The sequence below is a fragment of the Panulirus ornatus genome, chromosome 10, assembly GCF_036320965.1.
Source record: "Panulirus ornatus isolate Po-2019 chromosome 10, ASM3632096v1, whole genome shotgun sequence".
Lineage (NCBI taxonomy): Eukaryota > Metazoa > Arthropoda > Malacostraca > Decapoda > Palinuridae > Panulirus > Panulirus ornatus.
The window spans coordinates 9322130-9348554 of NC_092233.1; the positions used below are offsets into that span (position 1 = coordinate 9322130).

At 40.5% G+C, this 26425-nt stretch overlaps 1 protein-coding gene across 5 annotated transcripts in view; it reads right to left on the minus strand.

The window, feature by feature from the left end:
- LOC139750783 (spermine synthase-like) overlaps window positions 1-26425 on the minus strand; it is a 140088-nt gene that overhangs the window by 100781 nt on the left and 12882 nt on the right. For all 5 annotated transcript variants that reach the window (XM_071665520.1, XM_071665517.1, XM_071665519.1 and 2 more), the window contains 2 exons: window positions 24529-24596; window positions 19795-19947 (listed from right to left, as the gene is read on the minus strand). In XM_071665520.1, coding sequence (XP_071521621.1) covers window positions 19795-19947; window positions 24529-24596 — 221 coding nt within the window. The remainder of the gene's footprint in view (window positions 1-19794; window positions 19948-24528; window positions 24597-26425) is intronic.

A 26425-nucleotide genomic window follows, 5' to 3' on the forward strand; every position in this document is an offset into this window, starting at 1 on the left:
AGGTAATGAGTGGTGGAATGAAGAAGTAAAGTTGTTCCTGGCACCACTCCATCCCACCCCACCCCACAGGAAACAGCATCGCTACCTCCTGCCTCAGTGAGGTAGTGCCAAGAGAACAGACAAAAAAGGCCACATTTATTCATACTCAGTCTCTAGCTGTCATGTGTAATGCATTGAAACCACAGCTCCCTATCCACATTTGGGCCTCATAGACCTTTCCCCTGTTTATCCTGGATGTTCCATATGCCCTGATTCAGCCCACTGACAGCACATTGACCCCGATATACCACACTGTTCCAATTCACTATTACTTTCACACCTTTCACCCTCCAGCATGTTCAGGCCCCTATCGTTCAAAATCTTTTTCACTCCATCCTTCCACCTCCAATTTGGTCTCCCACTTCTCCCTCCACCTTTGACACACATATCCTCTTTGTCAACCTTTCCTCACTTATTCTCTTAATATGTCCAAACCATTTCAACACACCCTCTTCTGCTCTCTCTCAACCACACTCTTTTTATTACCACACATCTCTCTTACCCTTGCATTACATACACAATCAAACCACCTCACACCACATGCTGTCCTCAAACAATTCATTTCCAACACATCCATTCTCCTCCATACAACCCTATCTACAGCCCATGCCTCGCAACCATATAATATTATTAGAACTACCATTCCTTCAAACATAGCCATTTTTGCTCTCCCTGATAACATTCTCTCTTTCCACACATTCTTCATCACTCCCACCTTCATCCCCTCCCCCACCCTATGACTCTTCCACTTCCATGGGTCCATTCACTGCCAAGTCCACTCCCAGATATCTAAAACACTTCACTTCTCCCAATTTTTCTCCATTCAAACTTACATCCAAAGTAACTTGTCCCTCAACCCTGCTGAACTTAATAACCTTGCTTTTATTTACAACTCTAAACTTTCTCCTTTTACACACTTTTCCAAACTCAATCACCAACTTCTGCAGTTTCTCATTTGAATAGGTCACCAGTACTGTATCATCAGCAAACAACAAATGACCCACTTCCCAGGCTCTGTAATCCCTAACAGACTGCATGCTCACCACTCTCTCCAAAACTTTCATTTACCTACCTAACAATCCCATCCATAAACAATTAAACAACCATGGGGACATCCCACACCCCTGCTGCAGACCGACCTTCACTGGGAACCTATCACTCTCCTCTCTTCCTACTTAAACACATACCTTACACCCTTGATAAAAAATCTCACTCCTTGCAGCTTATCTCTCACACCATATACTCTTGGAACTTCCACAAAGCATCTTTTTCAACCCTACCATATTCCTTCACCAGATACGTAAATGCTACATACAAATACATCTGTTTTTCTAATTATTTCTCGCAGATATTCTTCAGAGGAAGCACCTGATATTCTTCAAAGTAAACACCTGATCCACAAATCCACACTGGTCCTCCCCAATCTGATGATCTGCACATGTCTTCATCCTCTCAATCAATACCCTTCCATACAATTTTTCATGCATATTCAACAAACTTATGCCTCTGTAGTTTGAACATTCACCTGTATTCCCTTTGCCTTTGTACAATGGCATTTTACATGAATTCTGTCAATCCTCAGGCACTTCACCATAATCCATACATACAATGAACATCCTTACAAACCAATCAACAACACAGTCACCCACTTTCTTAATATATTCAACTGTAATATCATCCAAACCCACCACAAGGCTTTTACCACCTCTTCTCTCTTCACCAAACTACTCTCCCTGAGTCTCTCACTTTGCACACCATCCAGACCAAAACACCCAACATCTGCCACTCTATCACCAAACACATTCAACAAACCTTCAAAATACTCACTCCATCTCCTCACATCATAACTACCTGTAATCACTTCCCCCTTGCCCCTTTCACCTGTGTTCCCATTTATTCTCTTGTCTTATGCACGTTATTTACCTCCTTCCAAAACATTTTTTTGTTCTCCCTAAAGTTTAATGATACCCCAACTCTCATTTGCCATCTTTTTCATCCCCTGCACTTTCCTCCTGACCTCCTGCCACTTTCTCTTATACACCTCTCAGTCATTTGCACTCCCTTCCTTATAAATGCCTCTTTTTTCTCTTTCACTAACAACTTTACTTCATCCCACCACTCACTACCCTTTCTAATCTGCCCACCTCCCACCTTTCGGATGCCACATGCATATTTGTACATGCCATCACTGCTTCCCTAAATACATCCCATTCCTCACTCACTCCCCTCACTTCATTTGCTCTCATCTTTTGCCATTCTACTACACTCGATCTTTCCTAGGACTTCTTCACACAAGTCTCCTTTCCAAGCTCACTCTCACCACTTTCTTCTCCCCTACATTCTCTCCTCTTTTTTTGAAAACCTCTACCAATTTTCACATTCGCCTCCACAAGGTAGTGATCAGACATCCCACCAGCTGCACCTCTCAGCATATTTAAATCCAAATGTCTCTCTTGTACATGCGTATCAAATAATATGTAGTCTACTAAAGCCCTCTGACCATCTCTCCTACTCACATACATATACTTGTGTTCCATCTCTCCTACGCACATACATATACTTGTGTACCATCTCTCCTACTAACATACATATATACTTGTGTATATCTCTCTTTTCACACCAGGTATTCCCAATCATTAGTCTTTTTCTCACAACACAAATTCACAAGCTCTTCACCAATTCCATTCACAATACTGAATACCCCATGTACACCAATTATACCCTCAACTGCCACATTACTTACCTTCACATTTAAATTACCCATCATTAATACCTAGTCTTGTGCACCAAAACTGCTGACACATTCACACAGTTGCTCCTAAAACACTTGCCTCTCACGATCTTTCTCCTAATAACCAGGTGCATAAGTACCAATGATCACCCATCTCTTGCCATCCACTTTCAGTTTTATCCACATCAATCCAGAATTTACTTCCTTACACTCTATCACACACTCCCACAACTGCTTCAGAAGTAGTGCTACTCCTTCCTTAGCTCTTGTCCTCTCACCAACACCTAACTTTACTCCCAAAATGTTTCCAAAACATTCTTCCCCTTTACCTTTGAGCTTCATCTCACTCAGAGCCAAAACCAGACACCCCAATCTGAGCCTTCAAGGAGGATGAACACTCCCCACTTGACTCCTTTTTCTGTTTCTCTTTTAATAATTAAAATAGAAAAAAGGGAGGGTTTCCAATCCTCTGCCCTTCCAATTCTCCGCCCCACCCTCTTTAGTCGCCTTCTACGACATGCAGTAAATATAGAGGAAGAATTCTTTCTCCTTGAGATAGATAAATATATGTATGCATAGCACTAATGAGATGGCCATGATTTGGGCTTCAGTTGCCGGTGCCATCTCAGGAGAAAAAGAAAAATGCAACATCAAAATTCAAAAAAAAATAAAGGAGAGCAATTCATTCTACTGATCCTCATTTTTTTATCCATAAATTGGATTCACACTGTTTTACACCAGGGCTTCAACTTACAATATGGTTATGTTCCTACACATGTCACAAGTTAAATCTGTCATGTCAAACCATCAAAACCCATGATATGAGAGAGGATTATGTTCCTGACCAAAACTTTTCTAAATGTAACCCTTATGGATGGATTATACAGTATTTGAAAAAAAAATTGGCTTACCATCCATATACAGAGCAGAGTACCACATTCTGTCATATGTCATTTACATTATATCTGAGGAAAACTTACTGAAAAAGGCACTGTTGTGAAACATGGTTCTGAGAGATTTAGGAGATGCTCAAGTGGGACTGGGTAGATGAAGGATTACCGGGAAGGAGGAAGAAGGAAGGGCACTATGGTTATATGTGTCATCCTCTGAATCATCTGACTCATCAACTATTGCCATATCGCAGGTAATGCATATGATATTTAATGGACAACAAAAAATGTGGTGAGGAGAGTTGAGGTGGCAATGGAGTGAAGTGGGAGAAAGAAGGTGGTAAGCTTGTTTTCATCACTGCCTCAATCATCATATCCAGCAACTGTTTTAAAATGAGGATATCCAGACTTACATTACACTTACTGTGGATGCAGTTAATGAAGTATGAGAGGGGAGCAGTCACCAAGAACAAATGTATTTTGCTAGTTGGTGGAATACAAACAAATCAAAGAATATTTTACTGTGACATAAAATGTGAATGAGTACACTAATACTTCAAATTACGATGATATGATGATACAGGAACATTAGGAAGGAGCGTTAGGAACTTTATGTATGAGCCTCTGCAAACAGTGCACCAGAGTTGCCATCTGCCAAGGGTGAGGCACTAGGGGCTAAGAAGTGTGCACTGGAGTTCACCAGTTACGGAGACTTTTGCTGTGGCCACCCCTTTGATGGAGGTCCCAAAGGGAATAGGCGTCAGATACAGATAGATAGACAAACATGAAAAATATAAAGATAAGAATTATCCTTTTCCCAATATGTTGCCAGTTGAAGCATCATAACCTGAAGCCCTGATGTGTACAAATGAGGAACAGCAAATGTAAATGAACCACGTCATCAAGGGTAGCTGTAGGTCATGTAATATTTCCTGAGCATCTGATAAGCTAATGCACTCCTAAAGAGGATACACGTGATGAAATCATTATACTTCCCACTTCTTCAGACCATGGGTAAAATAAGAAACTTGTACACTAAGATGCAATTCACTCTACACTTACCATTTACTCCAAAATCTATGGCATTAAACACATATCACTATTTATCAGCAAAATAATCATCCTGAGACTTTTAGTGATCTCTAATCACCACTGTTATGCTAACATATAGTTTCTTCTAGAATGTCAAATGTCCTATTACATACATATTCAAAATATCATTAAGATAAATCATGCAAAAAGATCGGCACTTACAGTCTGAAGACAAGATGGCATACGAGATAAATAACTGTGATTAATATCATCAAATTATACATTCTAAAATGGGAGTAAAATACAATAAAAAAATATCAACCAGAAACATAAAAAGGATCATCAAACAAATTTAAGCCTATTCAAGATACACATTATCAATTTCTGTTGCATTTTAGATATCTTCCCTGCTAACGTTATAATCATAATACATGCTTAGTTAACAACAGAAAAGAGTCAAGTATATCAGATCTCACTCACTGAAACTCATCAACTGCTAAAAAGAGAAGAGGAACACTCTGACACAAATCATTCTGCATCACTGGCTCATCTAAACATATAACCATCAAAGCTCAAATGTATCTAAACATCCTTAGATATTTGCCTATCTTTGTACCTTAAATGAATCACAAGGGATGAAAACAAAACAAAACAAAATTCAACTCCATCACCAGCCCTTGTATTATATCACAAGAACCACATCATATGCAAAAAGCAACTGCTTTGTCTCTCATTACCCCACCACCATCACTTCAGCATACTGCTGATTTACTCTACTTTTGGGACCCCTCAAGTTAATCTCACCAACCATCATGGTGGCTTTTAACACACACCTTTCATAAGGACCTGCATTAGTCAGGAAACACTCAAACTTCCCTACCCATTCAAAACATGTGGCCTATTCCCCTACAGCTTTCTATTTACCACACGCATCCATAGCACCTTCCATAGGGCATCAATCATACTCTTTCTCTAAAACCATAAATGTCATACACAAACAACTTGCATACTTTTCAAATATATTCTTCAAAGCAAACATCTGGTTCACATATCCTCTCTCTCTCTCTCTCCTTAAACCACACTGCCCATACTAAATAACCTGTTCTGTGCATAGAGCCACCCTCTCAATCACCATTCTCCCAAGAAACTTACTATATATACTCAAAAGACTCATACAATGTAATTCAAACAATTATTCTTATCTCCTTTACCTTTACACAAAGGCAATATACATGCACTCACAGTATTCAGGTCCCTTACTTCGCCTGATACATACATATGTCAAATAGCCGGACTAACAAATCACAAACACTATCACCCCACTTCTTGATAAACTCATCTGCAATCACATATAAGTCTGAAACTTTACATTTCATCTAATGCAAAGCTTCAACTACCTTCTCTCTTTTACCATCCTAATTGCCATGAATTTCTCACTCCATATCCTAAATGTCCCAACCACCCCACATTGCTCCTCCAATAATTTAACATATTGAGCAATACTTCAATAAAATCCTCACTCCATCCCCTTTTCAACTGTTTGTTACCACTTTTCTATCCCTCTCCTCATGGTCATTACCATGGAATAATGGAGGCTTCAGAGAATCAGGGCCTGAACATTATAAAGGGCAAGAGTCAAACACTGGATAGGAGGAACTAAACAACATCCTGTATGAGGAGGCTTTGAACTAGAGCACACGGCACACAAGACGATCTAGGTAAACCATGGAGTTACTTGTGAGATTTGACAGAAGATGTTAGACTTATTCATGTACACAGGAATTAAACAATGGATGTTTACAAACAATGCTGTTTATTCATCTGTCCCTGGCACCACTTCATGAAGGTTGGCTAAAATCTAGACTTTCCTCCTAAAACAAGATAGCATCAAGAAATGAGCCTTTGGAGAAAAAAAATCATTTCATTCCTTCTGCTCCATTCTATGTGCAATAATATAAGAGTGGAAGATTTCCAGCCCCTTACCATTTCCATCTGTCTTCATCATTAACTATCCATCTATCTATATCTGACACCCGTTTCTCTCTGGAACACCCTCACAGGGGTGGCCATGGCAATAGTCTCCATACTAGTGAACTCCAGTGCCGCTTCTTAGCCTTTAGTGCTGCACCCTTAACAGGCCACTGGCTGAAGGCTTAGCTAGTGCTGTTTCTTAACCTTCGGTGCCTCACCCTTAACAGGCCACTGGCTGAGGGCAAGTCTAGCGCAGTGTTTACAGAGGCTCCTACCTAATGTTCCTACCAACAATTTCTAACTTATGTTTCTAAGTAATGCTCCTACCTAAATGCTCCTCTCTATTTTTTCTATCTACTACTCCTACCACTAGGCCAAAAGGCAGGGCTAACACACAGTGCTCAACACAGGAAAATCTAGAATGATGAAGAACGAGCTATGTGAGTTATGTGTTGTCAAGTATTATGTGTGACAAGGAGATTCTGTGTTTGTGGATGGAATGCCAGTAGTCCCTGTATGGGTGGGGCAGAAAGAAAAGACAGCTACCTGGGTCAGAGGTGTGCATATTGACAACCACTGAATGCTGACTCATCACGCAGCCAGCACTAACCCTCCCAATACTCTGGTGGGTGATACAGGTAGTGTACCTTCCTGGTTGCTGGCTGCCTACCAAGACACTACAGCAACATAAAAGCAATGTCCCAAATTTCTTCCCTGAGTTACAAACCTCATAAAGCAAAGAATCATGCTCAGACAAAACCATCCACAATTAGTAAAGACCACAAAAACATGCAATTCCTAAACAACATTGTCATAAACCTTATAACTGAAAAGCAAATGCAAAATAGCACTTCTTCCCTAATATGACAAACTGAAAGACCTAAAGAGTCCAACTTTGAAACACAATAAATAAAATTCACACCTACAACTGCTAATCCATTCTTCACTACTACTGACACCATATATCCAATCAAAACCACAAAGATTTACCTTGCATCAGTTTCTGACGACATATCAAACTTTCACAATGAAATAACTGAGCCTTACAGAAATGAGCACTTACAGACTTCTTTCAATTACACCCAGGTTCAAACAAAATTCTAAAAATCTGGTATTTTGCCCACACAGCACCCGTCCTGGGACACAGCAAACCCCCAAACTACCCTTCTCCCTACTGCACCACCTATCATCAAAAAATATCCCATAGTCCTCAAAAAAATGATCCCCAACACAATCAAACATAGTATCCCAATCTCACCCAAAGCATGGCTTTAGACCCAATCACTCCACAACTATCCTGTACATATGCTTCACATAGCATAACCTGGATGGTGTCAACCAGACAAGACAACCCTCCCACAGTGTTAATGGCAAAAAAATTAACAAAATGTTCTACACTATCACCAGAAATTTATTAATTATACATATTAATTATACTTTTCACTGCTTCTAACAACTTTCCTCCCACACCATATATTCTTAATACCTTCCACAGAGCATCTCTATCAACCCTATCATATGCCTTCTCCAGATCCATAAATGCTACATACAAATCCATTTGCTTTTCTAAGTATTTCTCACATACATTCTTCAAAGCAAACACCTGATCCACACATCCTCTACCACTTCTGAAACCACACTGCTCTTCCCCAATCTGATGCTCTGTACATGCCTTCACCCTCTCAATCAATACCCTCCCATATAATTTACCAGGAATACTCAACAAACTTATACCTCTGTAATTTGAGCACTCACTCTTATCCCCTTTGCCTTTGTACAATGGCACTATGCACGCATTCCGCCAATCCTCAGGCACCTCACCATGAGTCATACATACATTAAATAACCTTACCAACCAGTCAACAATACAGTCACCACCTTTTTTAATAAATTCCACTGCAATACCATCCAAACCTGCTGCCTTGCCGGCTTTCATCTTCCGCAAAGCTTTCACTACCTCTTCTCTGTTTACCAAATCATTTTCCCTAACCCTCTCACTTTGCACACCACCTCGACCCAAACACCCTATATCTGCCACTCTATCATCAAACACATTCAACAAACCTTCAAAATACTCACTCCATCTCCTTCTCACATCACCACTACTTGTTATCACCTCCCCATTTGCGCCCTTCACTGAAGTTCCCATTTGCTCCCTTGTCTTACGCACTTTATTTACCTCCTTCCAGAACATCTTTTTATTCTCCCTAAAATTTAATGATACTCTCTCACCCCAACTCTCATTTGCCCTTTTTTTCACCTCTTGCACCTTTCTCTTGACCTCCTGTCTCTTTCTTTTATACATTTCCCAGTCATTTCCATTGTTTCCCTGCAAAAATCGTCCAAATGCCTCTCTCTTCTCTTTCACTAATACTCTTACTTCTTCATCCCACCACTCACTGCCCTTTCTAATCAACCCACCTCCCACTCTTCTCATGCCACAAGCATCTTTTGCGCAATCCATCACTGATTCCCTAAATACATCCCATTCCTCCCCCACTCCCCTTACTTCCATTGTTCTCACCTTTTTCCATTCTGTACTCAGTCTCTCCTGGTACTTCCTCACACAGGTCTCCTTCCCAAGCTCACTTACTCTCACCACCCTCTTCACCCCAACATTCACTCTTCTTTTCTGAAAACCCATACAAATCTTCACCTTAGCCTCCACATGATAATGATCAGACATCCCTCCAGTTGCACCTCTCAGCACATTAACATCCAAAAGTCTCTCTTTCGCACGCCTGTCAATTAACACGTAGTCCAATACCGCTCTCTGGCCATCTCTCCTACTTACATAAGTATACTTATGTATATCTCACTTTTTAAACCAGGTATTCCCAATCATCAGTCCTTTTTCAGCACATAAATCTACAAGCTCTTCACCATTTCCATTTACAACACTGAACACCCCATGTATACCAATTATTCCCTCAACTGCCACATTACTCACCTTTGCATTCAAATCACCCATCACTATAACCCGGTCTCGTGCATCAAAACCACTAACACACTCATTCAGCTGCTCCCAAAACACTTGGTGTGGGAGGAAAGTTGTTAGAAGCAGTGAAAAGTTTTTATCGAGGATGTAAGGCATGTGTACGTGTAGGAAGAGAGGAAAGTGATTGGTTCTCAGTGAATGTAGGCTTGCGGCAGGGGTGTGTGATGTCTCCATGGTTGTTTAATTTGTTTACGGATGGGGTTGTTAGGGAGGTAAATGCAAGAGTTTTGGAAAGAGGGGCAAGTATGAAGTTTGTTGGGGATGAGAGAGCTTGGGAAGTGAGTCAGTTGTTGTTCGCTGATGATACAGCGCTGGTGGCTGATTCATGTGAGAAACTGCAGAAGCTGGTGACTGAGTTTGGTAAAGTGTGTGGAAGAAGAAAGTTAAGAGTAAATGTGAATAAGAGCAAGGTTATTAGGTACAGTAGGGGTGAGGGTCAAGTCAATTGGGAGGTGAGTTTGAATGGAGAAAAACTGGAGGAAGTGAAGTGTTTTAGATATCTGGGAGTGGATCTGGCAGCGGATGGAACCATGAAAGCGGAAGTGGATCATAGGGTGGGGGAGGGGGCGAAAATTCTGGGGGCCTTGAAGAATGTGTGGAAGTCGAGAACATTATCTCGGAAAGCAAAAATGGGTATGTTTGAAGGAATAGTGGTTCCAACAATGTTGTATGGTTGCGAGGCGTGGGCTATGGATAGAGTTGTGCGCAGGAGGATGGATGTGCTGGAAATGAGATGTTTGAGGACAATGTGTGGTGTGAGGTGGTTTGATCGAGTTAGTAACGTAAGGGTAAGAGAGATGTGTGGAAATAAAAAGAGCGTGGTTGAGAGAGCAGAAGAGGGTGTTTTGAAGTGGTTTGGGCACATGGAGAGAATGAGTGAGGAAAGATTGACCAAGAGGATATATGTGTCGGAGGTGGAGGGAACGAGGAGAAGAGGGAGACCAAATTGGAGGTGGAAAGATGGAGTGAAAAAGATTTTGTGTGATCGAGGCCTGAACATGCAGGAGGGTGAAAGGAGGGCAAGGAATAGAGTGAATTGGAGCGATGTGGTATACCGGGGTTGACGTGCTGTCAGTGGATTGAATCAAGGCATGTCAAGCGTCTGGGGTAAACCATGGAAAGCTGTGTAGGTATGTATATTTGCGTGTGTGGACGTATGTATATACATGTGTATGGGGGGGGGGCATTTCTTTCGTCTGTTTCCTTGCGCTACCTCGCAAACGCGGGAGACAGCGACAAAGTATAATAAAAAAATATATAATCAATTATACATAATCGCTGCTCAGCGAGGTAGCGCCAGGAAACAAAGAATAGATGTCTGACCCCACACCACCACAAAAATGACAGAGTGACTACAAAAGCCAATATCTTAACTGGCTGCAAAGCCAGAAATATGACAGATGAATTTGCAGCAAGGAAATGTCAAAAATCATCTTTTTAAATGCACTGCGTATGTTATCCATTGGATACATTTCTTGAGGTTTCTTCTTGTCCCCTCGACTTCCATGGTTCCATTCACTGCCATGTCCACTCCCAGGTATCTAAAACAATTCACTTTCTCAAATTTTTCTCAATTCAAACTCAAACCCTAACTAACCTGTCTCACTTTCACAACCCTCTTCACACCCTTATCATTTCCCATGGGCTATCATTTTCTCTTTTCCTAAAGCCCCTAAAACCCTTCACATTCGTCTCCAAGTTATCATCAGACATCCCACCAGCTGCCCCTCTTGGGATATTCACATCTGGGAGGACAAAAACAGGCATGTTTGAAGATATAATATATAAATACCCTATCCTAAGCTCGGTATCCAATAAACTAACCATTCCTAAAAGGATGATGAACAAATTGGTGGACTAATTGACACTGTAACCAGGATTCTAACCTATATAGAATTAACCATGATTGGCCCATGAATGCATCACAGTCAGGATGGCTGACTACTACTCCAAGATAAGATATATAATTACAGCACCAAGGACACAGTATAAATGCCTAAGAAATGTTAGAGGAAATTATAAGAACACAAATTTAATCCTATGGCTGACATACCAGTTCACTTGTCTGCTATGAGAGATATGAAATGCTAGTAGAGTGGCAAAGATTTTGGCCATGATGTCTTAAATTTCCAGCTGATAAATAATTCCATATCTTACCCACAGGTATTATTCCATATCATACCCACAGACATCACTAGCAACACAGATGGCAAAACTATGAAATGTCAGTCATCCATAAATCATCAGAGAAAGCATAAAGTAATAGTATGATCAGGGAAGAAAGCCAGATTTATAAAGTACTGAAGTCAATTTTATAATAAATAAATCAATTGCTCTTTTTTTTTTTTTTTTTTTTTTTTAATACTTTGTTGCTGTCTCCCGCGTTTGCGAGGTAGCGCAATTGCTCTTATGAGTCTATATTTTCAATGAAATTCAGTTTATACAGTAGTTTCCTTTTTTATATTTGTTCAATATTTCCTGCACAAGCAAGGAAGCACCAGAAACAGATTAAGACAAGGCCTCATTTGCTTACATCCATTCTCTAGCTGTCATGTGTAATGCACAAAAACCAGACCTCATAGACCTTTAAATGGTTTCCCCAGCTGCTTCATATGCTCTTGTTCATTCCATTGACAGCACTTCAACCCCTGCACACCACATCACTCCAGTTCAATCTATTTCACATACACCTTTCACTCTCCTGCATGTTCAGTCCCCAATCACTCAAAATATTTTTCTCTCCATCCTTCCATCTCAAGTTTGGTCTCACCATCTCCCTTTGCCCTCCAATTCTGATACATATTCTTTGTCAACCTCCCCTTACTCATTCTCTCTACATGTTCAAACCATTTCAGAACAACCTCTTCAGCTCTCTGCTTTCTCCAAATCCATAAATACCACACACAAATCCCATTTCTTTGAGTATTTCTCATACACATTATTTAAGGCAAAACTTAATCCATACCCCTAGCATTCTTGAAACCATAATGTCCCTCTCCATTCTCATGCTCTATACATGTCTTCACCCTCTCTTAATCACCTCACTTTCCAAGTTCACTCAACAAACTTATACATCTATAATTCAAATGCTCACCTTTGTCCCCCCCTACTTTTATACAATGGCACAAGACATGCATTTTGCCAATCCTCATGTATCTCTACATGATCCAAACTTACAATGAAAATCCTGGCTAACCAATCAAAAACACAGTCAATCACATTATCAAGAAGTTAAACTGCAATACCATCCACTCTAGTCACCTTGCTACACTGCATCTTATGCCTTTCAACACCTCTTCTCTCCTCAAAATGATTTTCCATGACTTTCACTTGCACACCTTCCCTTTAAACACCATTCATACATCTCTCTTTTCTCTTTCAATGGCAACTTTACTTCGTCATCCCACCACTCACTACCCTTCCATCTGTCCACCTTTCAAATGCCAAGCACTTACTCCTCTTGCATATGCCAGCACTGCTTTCCTAAATATCTCCCATTCCGCACCCCCTCCTTTTCCTATATTGTCTCACCTTTTGCTATTTTACACCCAATCTTTCCTGATATTTTTTCACACACCTCTCTTTTCCAAACTCATTTACTTTCACAATCCTCTTCTCACTCATATCATTTCCTCTTTTCTGAAATCCCCTTTAAATCTTCACTCTTCCCACCACTTGTAATGTTCAAACATCCTATCAGCTGCCCTTCTTAACACATTCACACCCAAGAGTCCCTCTTTTTCACTCCTATCAATCATTATGTAAAGCAATGATGCCTTCTTCCCATCTTTCTTATTCACCCACATATATATGTCCTTTTTAAACCAGATATTCCCTATCACCATTCCTATTCACCTCACTGAATACCCCATGTCCCCAGATCATACTCTTAACTGCCACATTACTAACCCTTACATTAGAGTCACCCATCTCTAATACCCAATCTCTTTTCCTGCTGTACTGAAGACTATTATGGCTAAATATATCCTAGGGGATAGGGGAGAAAGAATACTTCCCACGCATTCCTCATGTGTTGTAGAAGGCGACTAGAGGGGACGGGAGCAGGAGGCTGGAAACCCTCCCCTCCTTGTATTTCAACTTTCTAAAAGGGGAAACAGAAGAAGGAGTCACGCGGGGAGTGCTCATCCTCTTCGAAGGCTCAGATTGGGGTGTCTAAATGTGTGTGGATGTAACAAAGATGACAAAAAAGGAGAGATAGGTAGTATGTTTCAGGAAAGGAACCTGGATGTTTTGGCTCTTAGTGAAACGAAGCTCAAGGGTAAAGGGGAAGAGTGGTTTGGGAATGTCTTGGGAGTAAAGTCAGGGGTTAGTGAGAGGACAAGAGCAAGGGAAGGAGTAGCACTACTCATGAAACAGGAGTGGTGGGAGTATGTGATAGAGTGTAAGAAAGTAAACTCTAGATTGATATGGGTAAAACTGAAAGTGGATGGAGAGAGATGGGTGATTATTGGCACATATGCACCTGGACATGAGAAAAAAGATCATGAGAGACAAGTGTTTTGGGAGCAGCTGAATGAGTGTGTTAATGGTTTTGATGCACAAGACCAGGTTATAGTAATGGGTGATTTGAATGCAAAGGTGAGTAATGTGGCAGTTGAGGGAATAATTGGTGTACATGGGGTGTTCAGTGTTGTAAATGGAAATGGTGAAGAGCTTGCAGATTTATGTGCTAAAAAAAGGACTGGTGATTGGAAATACCCGGTTTAAAAAGAGAGATATACATAAGTATACGTATGTAAGTAGGAGAGATGGCCAGAGAGCATTATTGGATTACGTGTTAATTGATAGGTGCGCGAGAGACTTTTGGATGTTAAATGTCCTGAGAGGTGCAACTGGAGGGATGTCTGATCATTATCTTGTGCAGGCAAAGGTGAAGATTTGTAGAGGTTTTCAGAAAAGAAGAGGGAATGTTGGGGTGAAGAGAGTGCTGAGAGTAAGTGAGCTTGGGAAGGAGACTTGTGTGAGGAAGTACCAGGAGAGACTGAGTACAGAATGGAAAAAGGTGAGAACAAAGGACGTAAGGAGGGTGAGGGAGGAATGCGATGTATTTAGGGAAGCAGTGATGGCTTGCGCAAAAGATGTTTGTGGCATGAGAAGCGTGGGAGGTGGGCAGATTAGAAAGGGTAGTGAGTGGTGGGATGAAGAAGTAAGATTATTAATGAAAGAAAAGAGAGAGGCATTTGGATGATTTTTGCAGGGAAACAATGGAAATGACTGGGAGATGTATAAAAGAAAGAGGCAGGAGGTCAAGAGAAAGGTGCAAGGGGTGAAAAAGAGGGCAAATGAGAGTTGGGGTGAGAGAGTATCATTACATTTTAGGGGATAGATGGGGACTGGGGAGAAAGAATACTTCCCATACATTCCTCACGTGTCGTAGAAGGCGACTAAAGGGAACAGGAGCGGGGGGCTGGAAACCCTCCCCTCCTCGTATTTTAACTTTCTAAAAGGGGAAACAGAAGGAGTCATGTGGGGAGTGCTCATCCTCCTTGAAGGCTCAGATTGGGGTGTCTAAATGTGTGTGGATGTAACCAAGATGAGAAAAAAGGAGAGATAGGTAGTATGTTTCAGGAAAGGAACCTGGATGTTTTGGCTCTCGGTGAAACGAAGCTCAAGGGTAAAGGGGAAGAGTGGTTTGGGAATGTCTTGGGAGTAAAGTCAGGGGTTAGTGAGAGGACAAGAGCAAGGGAAATAGTAGCACTATGCCTGAAACAGGAGTGGTGGGAGTATGTGATAGAATGTAAGAAAGTATACTCTAGATTGATATGGTTAAAACTGAAAGTGGATGGAGAGAGATGGGTGATTATTGGTGCATATGCACCTGAGCATGAGAAGAAAGATCATGAGCGGCAAGTGTTTTGGGGGCAGATGAGTGTGTGTATTAGTAGTTTTGATGCACGAGACCAGGTTATAGTGGGGGGTGATTTGAATGCAAAGGTGAGTAATGTGGCAGTTGAGGGAATAATTGGTGTACATGGGGTGTTCAGTGTTGTAAATGGAAATGGTGAAGAGCTTGTAGATTTATGTGCTGAAAAAGGACTGGTGACTGGGAATACCTGGTTTAAAAAGAGAGATATACATAAGTATACGTATGTAAGTAGGAGAGATGGATAGGAGGGCGTTATTGGATTACGTGTTAATTGATTGGCGCGCAAAAGAGAGACTTTTGGATGTTAATGTCCTGAGAGGTGCAACTGGAGGGATGTCTAATCATTATCTTGTGGAGGCGAAGATGAAGATTTGTAGAGGTTTTCAGAAAAGAAGAGAGAATGTTGGGGTGAAAAGAGTGGTGAGAGTAAGTGAGCTTGGGAAGGAGGCTTGTGTGAGGAAGTACCAGGAGAGACTGAGCACAAAATGGAAAAAGGTGAGAACAAAGGAGGTAAGGGGAGTGGGGGAGGAATGGGATGTATTTAGGGAAGCAGTGATGGTTTGTGCAAAAGATGCTTGTGGCATGACAAGCGTGGGAGGTGGGCAGATTAGAAAGGGTAGTGAGTGGTGGGATGAAGTAAGATTATTAGTGAAAGAGAAGAGAGAGGCATTTGGATGATTTTTGCAGGGAAATAATGGAAATGACTGGGAGATGTATAAAAGAAAGAGGCAGGAGGTCAAGAGAAAGGTGCAAGAGGTGAAAAAGAGGGCAAATGAGAGTTGGGGTGAGAGAGTATAATTAAATTTTAGGGAGGATAAAAAGATGTTTTAGAAGGAGGTAAGTAAAGTGCGTAAGACAAGGGAACAAATGGGAACTTCAGTGAAGGGGGTTAATGGGGAGGTGATAACAAGTAGTGGTGATGTGAGAAGGAGATGGAGTGAGTATTTTGAAGGTTTGTTGAATGTGTTTGATGAAAGAGTGGCAGACATAGGGTGTTTTGGTCGAGGTGGTGTGCAAAGTGAGAGGGTTAGGGAAAATTATTTGGTAAACAGAGAAGAGGTAGTAACAGCTTTGCAGAAGATGAAAGCTGGCAAGGCAGCGGGATTGGATGGTATTGCAATGGAACTTATCAAAAAAGTGGGTGACTGTATTATTGACTGGTTGGTAAGGTTATTTAATGTATGTGTGATTCATGGTGAGGTGCCTGAGGATTGGCGGAATGCTTGCATAGTGCCACTGTACATATGCAAAGGGGATAAAAGTGAGTGCTCAAATTATAGAGGTATAAGTTTGTTGAGTATTCCTGGTAAATTATCTGGGAGGGTGTTGATTGAGAGGGTGAAGGCATGTACAGAGCATCAGATTGGGGAAGAGCAGGGTGGTTTCAGAAGTGGTAGAGGATGTGTGGATCAGGTGTTTGCTTTGAAGAATGTATGTGAGAAATACTTAGAAAAGCAAAGGATTTGTATGTAGCATTTATGGATCTGGAGAAGGCATATGATAGAGTTGATAGAGATGCTCTGTGGAAGGTATTAAGAATATATGGTGTGGGAGGCAAGTTGTTAGAAGCAGTGAAAAGTTTTTATCGAGGATGTAAAGTATGTGTACATGTAGGAAGAGAGGAAAGAGACTGGTTCTCCGTGAATGTTTGTTTGCGGCAGGGGTGTGTGATGTCTCCATGGTTGTTTAATTTGCTTATGGATGGGGTTGTTAGGGAGGTGAATGGAAGAGTTTTGGAAAGAGGGGCAAGTATGCAGTCTGTTGTGGATGAGAGAGCTTGGGAAGTGAGTCAGTTGTTGTTCGCTGATGATACAGCGCTGGTGGCTGATTCGGGTGAGAAACTGCAGAAGCTGGTGACTGAGTCTGGTAAAGTGTGTGAATGAAGAAAGCTGAGAGTAAATGTGAATAAGAGCAAGGTTACTAGGTACAGTAGGGTTGAGGGTCAAGTCAATTGGGAGGTAAGTTTGAATGAAGAAAAACTGGAGGAAGTGAAGCGTTTTAGATACCTGGGAGTGGATTTGGCAGCGGATGGAACCATGGAAGCAGAAGTGAGTCATAGGGTGGGGGAGGGAGTGAAAGTCCTGGGAGCGTTGAAGAATGTGTGGAAGTCGAGAACATTATCTCGGAAAGCAAAAATGGGTATGTTTGAAGGAATAGTGGTTCCAACAATGTTATATGGTTGCAAGGCGTGGGCTATAGATAGAGTTGTGCAGAGGAGGGTGGACGTGCTGGAAATGAGATGTTTGAGGACAATATGTGGTGTGAGGTGGTTTAATCGAGTAAGTAATAATAAGGTAAGAGAGATGTGTGGTAATAAAAAGAGTGTGGTTGAGAGAGCAGAAGAGGGTGTTTTGAAATGGTTTGGTCACATGGAGAGAATGAGTGAGGAAAGATTGACCAAGAGGATATATGTGTCAGAGGTGGAGGGAACGAGGAGAAGTGGGAGATCAAACTGGAGGTGGAAAGATGAGTGAAAAAGATTTTGAGTGATCGCAGCCTGAACATGCAGGAGGGTGAAAAGCATGCAAGGAATAAAGTGAATTGGAACGATGTGCTATACCGGGGTCGATGTGCTGTCAATGGATTGAACCAGGGCATGTGAAGCATCTGGGGTAAACCATGGAAAGTTCTGTGGGGCCTGGATGTGGAAAGGGAGCTGTGGTTTCGGTGCATTATTACATAATAGCTAGAGATTGAGTGTGAAGGAATGTGGCCTTTGTTGTCTTTTCCTAGCGCTACCTCCTGCACATGTGGGGGGAGGGGGTTGTTATTTCATATGTGGCGGAGTGGCAATGGGAATGAATAAAGGAAGACAGTATGAATTATGTATATTTATTTCTTATACTCTGATGCTGTCTCCCGCATAAGCGAGGTAGCACGTATACCTCATGAATTATATATATGTATATTTATTTATTTATTTATTTTGCTTTGTCGCTGTCTCCCGCATTAGCAAGGTAGCGCAAGGAAACTGACAAAAGAATGGCCCAACCCACCCACATACACATCCACACACACAAATATACATACCTATACATCTCAATGTACACATATATATACACACACAGACATATACATATATACACACTTACATAATTCATACTGTCTGCCTTTATTTATTCCCATCGCCACTCTGCCACAAATGGAATAACAACCCCCACCCCCCTCATGTGTGCGAGGTAGTGCTAAGAAAAGACAACAAAGGCCCCATTCGTTCACACTCAGTCTCTAGCTGTCATGTAATAATGCACCGAAATTATGTACATGTGTATATATGTATGTCTCTGTGTGTATATATATGTATACATTGAGATGTATAGGTATGTATATTTGCTTGTGTGGACGTGTATGTATATACATGTATATGTGGGTGGGTTGGGCCATTCTTTCGTCTGTTTCCTTGCGCTACCTCGCTAACACGGGAGACAGCGACAAAGTAAAATACATATATATATATATGGGAATGAATAAAGGCAGTGTGAATTATGTGCATGTGTATATATGTATATGTCTGTGTGTGTATATATATATGTGTACATTGAGATGTATGGATATGTATATATGCGTGTGGGGACGAGTATGTATATACATGTGTATGGGGGTGGGTTGGGCCATTTTTTCGTCTGTTTCCTTGTGCTACCTCGCAAACGCAGGAGACAGCGACAAAGCAAAATAAATAAATAAATATAATAAAAAATATAATAATAAAAACAAAAGCTGTGTTCTTATCCTTCATTCCTACAAGCTAATCACAGTAAAACAAAAACTTCAACCCTGCTTGATCCATCATATCAAGTCTACTTCTTCAATGCCAAAAATCATTTTTCTTTACAGCTGCTGAAGAAGACCATGATGAAGGTATGTTAGTGTTCTTGTCTGTCACTGCAAAAGGGATAATTCAATTGTCTAAGAAATAATCCAAAGATATGACTGGAGGTACACACTAGTTCAATTAGTGCTAACAATATTGTGTGGTGGCTGACTTGATAACTTTAGCAGTTGTAGAGCTAACTTACTTTTTCAAGAAGTTTTGGAGGAGTTCTGAATACATATAATCTTTAGTTAAGTCAATTATTTCAGAATGCCAATTTTCAGATCTGCAATACTCAAGTACACATTCAAAATCACACACAGGATACAACCAATGCATTTCAAAAATCATATCCAACATTTCTAACACCTAAGAATCTCTGAAAATAAAACAGATACTATTACAGTGTACAGTAATATATAATGCAGTACTTACATCATTAACAATCCTGTGTTCATTAACCTCATCTGTGTAGTACTCAACAGCTGCTGACACAAGACCACTAGAGTAAAGCTTGACAGACAGTGTTGAGGTGTCTGAACAATAGAGTACCACATGGTTGCCACCTGGCACTTCACAAACTGATGTCTGTAATATGAAATAAATGGCCACATAAAATTTTTTACAAAAATCATTACCTAAAGAATCCACCATATCACCTAACACATCCAAAAGTCCTTCAAAATACTCACTACATCTCATTGCCTCTTTTTTTTTTTTTTTTTTGCCTGCTACCACTTCCCCATTTGTTCCCTTTCCAGATGTCTCCATTTGTTTTCCTGTTCTCTTAATGCTATGCACCCTCTTCTAAGACACTTTCTTATTCTTCCCAAAGTTTGCCAAATTCCCTGACCCTAACTTTCATTTGCCCTTTTCTACCCTTATATCTTTCACTTTGCCTCTTGCCACTTTCTCTTGTATATATCCCAATCACTCACAGTTCTTCTCTGCAGGTACAACCCATACATCTCTTTTCTCTTTCATACCAGTGCCTTTACTTCCTCATCCTAACATTCTCTATCCTTTCTCAAATGCCCACATTCCACCTTCTGCATGCCACACACTTCAAGTGCACATGTAAGCACTGCTTCCCCTAGTTCTGTATATTCTCTAATCTCAATCTCTCTTATCTCTGCACACAATCCTCCTTTACATGCTTCCTCACTTTCACTACCCTCTTCGTAACCATGTCAATTCCTCTTTTCCTAAAACCATTACAATACAGACAGTCCTCAACTTGTGATAGTTAGATGATTTTTCGACTTTATGATGGTGCAATATCGATACGTATTCAGTATAAAACGTACTTAGAAATTTGAATTTTGATCTTTTCCAGGCTAGCAATAAACTGCGCAGCAGCAGCGAGCCACAGCTTCCAGTCAGGCATATGATCACAAATGTAAACAACCGTATTGTATATTTTCACCTTATGATGGGTTTACTGGAACGGAATGATAAACTCACCATGCATGTAATCAACATCTTCCTATATTGATTCTCTCTTCATACTTGTTCATCATTTCCCATGTCGGTGCCAGAAAGTGATGAAGAAAAGGCCTCATTCACTCACATCCATTCTCTAGCCGTCATGTGCAATGCTCCGAAACCAAGGCCTCTTAATCACAACCATATTCCACTGACCTTTCTGGGATTTCTCCCACCTGCTTCAAAAGCATTGGTTCTGTCCACTGACACCACATCACCCCTGTATACCACATCACTCCAATTCAATCTATCCCATGCATGCCTTTCATCCTTCTCCCTGTCTCCTCTACTTCTGACACATATATCCTATTTGTCAACCTCTCCTCACTCATTCTCTCCATATGTCCAAAATCATTTCAGTACACCCTTTTCACCTATCTCGACCATAATCTTCTTATTACCACACCTCTTTTTTACCCCTACATTTCTTACTCAATCAACCTTCCCCACACTACATACTGTCCTAAATAATTTCATTTTCAACACATTTACTCTCTGCAATACGCCACACAACATTGTTGGGACTGATATGCCTTCAAATATACCCATTTTCACTCTCCCAGATAGTAACCTCTTCCCATACATTCCTCAATGCACCCTTTCACCCACCCTATGACTCACTCTACTTTCATGCTTTCTACACCCAGTCATCTACATTTCATTTTGTCCATGTTTTCCCTTTTCAAAGTCATACTTAAACTAACATGACTCCTTGCACTGCTAAATTGAATAAACTTGCTTTTATTCAAATGTACTTTCACCTTTCTCATTTCATACACGCTCTTAAACTAAGGCACCAATTTCTTACTTGAATCTGCCACAAATCTTGTCCTCAACAAACAACAACTCACTTCTCAGGCCACCCTTCTACCTTACAGACTGCATACCTGCCCCTCTCTCCAAGGCCCTTGCATTCACTTCTCTCAACATCTCGTCCATAAACAAATGAAACAGCCATGGTGACATTACATGCTCCTGCTGCTGACCAACTTTCACCATGAAAGATGAACCCTTCTCTCAACCTACTCACTCACACGTCTTGCTCTCTTGTTAAGATCTCTTCTTTGTTTCTAATATATTTCCACCTACACAATATATTCATAAAACCTTCCACAAAGCATCTATCTCTATCAACCCTATCATATACATTCTCTAGATCTAAAATGACAACAAACCTCTGCATGTCTTAAGTATTTCACATGCACATTCTTCAAAGTAAACACCTGAAACCACACAACTTATCAAGTACACTCAACAAACTAATATTTCTGTAATTCAAACACTAAGGCACCTCATCATGACACATACATACAGTGGAAATCCTAACTTACCAATCAACAACACAGTCACTATCTTTCTTAGAAATTCAAAGGCAATACTATCCACTCCACCATCCTTGCCACAATTCATTTTACACAAGGCTTACACCACCTCCTCTCTATTCACAAAAACACTTTCTATGACTTTATCGCTGTGAATACCTTCCCAAACCACATCCTACAACTGCCACCTAATCATCAAACCATTCAACAATCCTTCAAAGTACTCCCTTGGTATCTTCACCTCATCACTACTTGTTACCGCTTCCCCATTTGTTCCCTTCACTCCCCTTTGTTCTCATTTTTCCCCAAACTAATAACTTCTTACCATATTTTCTTATTCTCTCTGAAGTTTGTTAATACTCCTTCATTCAAACTCTCATTTGCTCTCTTTTTCATCTCCTGCACCTTCCTCTTGACCTCATAATGCTTTCTCTTGTACATCTCCCTATCACTTGCCCTCTTCCCCTGTAAGACCTACCTCTTCACCCCTCTTTTCCCTTTCACTAGCAAATTCATTTCATCATCCCATCACATTACCTTTCCTCACCTGCCTACCTCCCATACACTTTTCTTGCATATGTTAGCAATGCATCCCTAAATACCCCCCATTCTTCATCCACTCTCACTCCCTATAGCTTTGTTTACACTCACCTTCTCTTATCCTACAGTTTTTCATGGTATTTCTTTACTTAAGTCCCTTTTTCAAGCACACTACTTTCACCATCCTCTTCTCACCCATGTCACTGCATCTTTTCCAAAAACCTCTATAAATCTTCACTCTTGCTTCCATCAGGTAATGATAACATCCCACCAACTGCACCACATACACAATCATATCCAAGAATCTCTCTTTTCAAGCCTATCAATTAGTGCATAATCCAATAATGCCCACTAACCATCTTTCCTACTCACCTGTGTATACTTATGTGTATCTCTCATTGTAAAACAGGAATCCCAATCACCAGTCCTTTTTTAGCACACAACTCCACAAGCTGTTCACAGTTTCTATTCACTTGATGAATACCACATGCCCCCTAGTTACAGCCCCAAATGCCACATTACTTGCTTTCACATCTAAACCTCCCATCACAAATACCCAATTTCTTGCACCAAAACTCCCAACAAACTCACTCAGCTGCTCCCAAAACAATTACCTCTCTTCATCTTTCTTGTGGCCAGGTGCATAACCACTAATAATCACCTGTCTCTTGCAATCAACTCATTTCTACACCAAACAGTCTAAAGGTAAGTTCCCCACCCATTTTCACACAATCCCACAGCTCCTCTTTCAGCAGAAATGCTACCCCTCCAGAACTCTCGCCCTTACTCTTGTCTATTACTTTGCCCCAAAGAATTCCAAAACCATTCTTCCCCCTTATCCTTGAGCTTTGTTTCACTGAGAGCAAGAATATCAACATTCCTTCCCTCAAATGTATTACCAACCTCTCCTTTCTTCTCATCTTAGTTACAATCACACACCTCAACCTGATTTATATAATTTTCTTTCAGAAAAAAGAAACTAAAGCTCTTTTGAATGGTCTTTCATACATGTTCCCTATTTCTCATTTAAGCAAAGCAGTATCTAAAACAGATGACTGAGCATCAGGAGAAAAAAAAAATCCTTATAGTACAACAAAATATAATTTTCCTATTCACTGAACATTGCATGGTCCTTTTAGAGTTAGCAGCTACATCACCCACCCTTGCATTCAAACAACCTATCACTAATACTTGATGCCTCATATAAAAACTACTGAGTGTCTCACTTAACTCCTACCAAAACACTAATATCTCTTACTCACTCCTCTAACAACCAAGTGCATTACAGTAACACTCTTCCTCCTCCCATAATCCACTTTCATTTTTGCCTACATCAGTCGAGCTCACTTCCTTACACTCACACATTCCTACAACTCCTCCTTCAGTAGCAGTGCCACCTCCTCCTTTGCTCTCACCCCCACACTAACCCCATACTTCAATGCTAGAACATTCCTAAACAAATATTCCCCTTGAGCTTAGTTTCACTCAGATCCAGAAGAGCTAGGTTCCTCTCCTCAAATACATTAATTTTCTCTCCCTTTGTCTCATCATGGTTATGTAAATGCACATTCAGTTACTCCAGCATATGACTTTGAGGAGGATGAGCACTCCTTACATGGCTTCTTCATGTTCCAACTTTTAGATATTCAATACAAGGAATAGGGGATTTCAATGCCCTTGCTCCCACCCCTATCCCCAAGGTTATGTACCAAATGTATATTCATAATCAGACACTCCCACATATAACATGTAGAAAACAGTACATCAACATAAAAGAAGTGACACAACAGACAAAGCCAGAGCAGAATACATGTAATCTTACCTCTGTTAGAGGCCCTGTGAATGGTTCAATAATGGGCAGCAGGTCCTGCAGCAAGGTTTTCCTCTCCACTAGAACAAAATAATGTATAACTCAGTGAATTTTTCATAAAGTCAATATCAAAACAAAGTCTCAACAGAATTCTTGAGATATGAATGAAAGGGTGACAAAAATGAGCATGATTATAAACAAAACAAAAACAATGTGTGGCTGAATTAGAATACCACGAAACTTTAGGGGAGCATGTTGTTCACATTATGAATCAGCAAATGAATATTTATTATAACAAAAAGCTTAGAGATATGAGAAGCAAGCTAAAAAGAATGCTTGAGAGGCTATAGAGGATGGCTAAACAAAAAAGTAATCCAATAAATGGAATTTTCTTTATGCAAGAAAAGATAAATTGTTCGACACAAAGACGTTGCATGACAAAAGTAACTGCAGTCCACATACAAACAGTCCACCTAGCCTTCCCTTTGTCTAGAACAGACCTCACTCTCTAGTAGAACTCTTAACAGGTTAGTTACACAAATTCATTTCCCTAAAGCCACGCTGTCTCTCACTTAAGTTATTTGTCCTCCATAAAATGTCTTCCACTTGCTTTCTAGCAATCTCTTCCAGAAGCTTACACATTAATAATTGTTAGAAAGATTGGTCTGTAGTCAGCAACTATTCTTGGTCTATAAGTATGACATCTGCCCTTTCAATGGCATTCTCTTTACACTCTGCCTCTCTCCAATAACATCTTCAATAGTAATGCAAGTGCCTTAATTAGCATATCTGCAAACATCTTTTGGACATATGTTGAAGTCTCATAAGGATCATGGGCCTTGTATGGATCAAGTACTGTTTGCATTCTGTTGATATCTTTTCCATATATCTCAATAATTTCCAAAGCATCCTCCTCATTCCATCTCAGTGGTATTAGGGCTATAGTTTCTTGCACTGTGAAAACACTTTCAAGCTTGTTAATCGGTTCCTCACATATCCTTACATCATCCTTTATAATATTTCCCTCTGAATCCCTTAGCCTGAATTGATGTTCCTTAACAGGAAACTGACCCTTGATGAATCTATGAAAAAGCTTTTGGATTTTCACCTGCCCTGTCCACAATATTCTTTTCAAAGTTTTCTGTTCCTCCGTTCTTCTCTTGCTATATTCATTCCATGCTCTTTTATACCTGCAATTACTGATTGGCTGGAGTGCTGTCTATATCTTTGCCACTGCATATTTTAAAGCTCCCTTGCTGTTATTAACCAATTCTTTCCTCTTTCTTACCATTCCCTCTGTGTATATAAATATATATATACATATATGGGGTGAGAGAGTATCATTAAATTTTAGGGAGAATAAAAAGATGTTTTGGAAGGAGGTAAATAAAGTGCATAAGACAAGGAAACAAATGGGAACTTCAGTGAAGGGGGCTAATGGTTGAGGTGATAACAAGTAGCGGTGATGTGAGAAGATGGAGTGAGTATTTTGAAGGTTTGTTGAATGTGTTTGATGATAGAGTGGCAGTTATAGGGTGTTTTAGTCGAGATGGTGTGCAAAGTGAGAGGGTTAGGGAAAATGATTTGGTAAACAGAGAAGAGGTAGTAAAAGCTTTGCGGAAGATGAAAGCCAGCAAGGCAACGGGTTTGGATGGTATTGCTATGGAATTTATTAAAAAAGGGGGTGACTGTATTGTTGGCTGGTTAGTAAGGTTATTTAATGTGGGTATGATTCATGATGAGGTGTCTGAGGATTGGTGGAATGCTTGCATAGTGCCATTGTACAAAGACAAAGGGGATAAAAGTGAGTACCCAAATTACAGAGGCATAAGTTTGTTGAGTGTTCCTGGTAAATAATATGGGAGGGTATTGATTGAATGGGTGAAGGCATGTATAGAGCATCAGATTG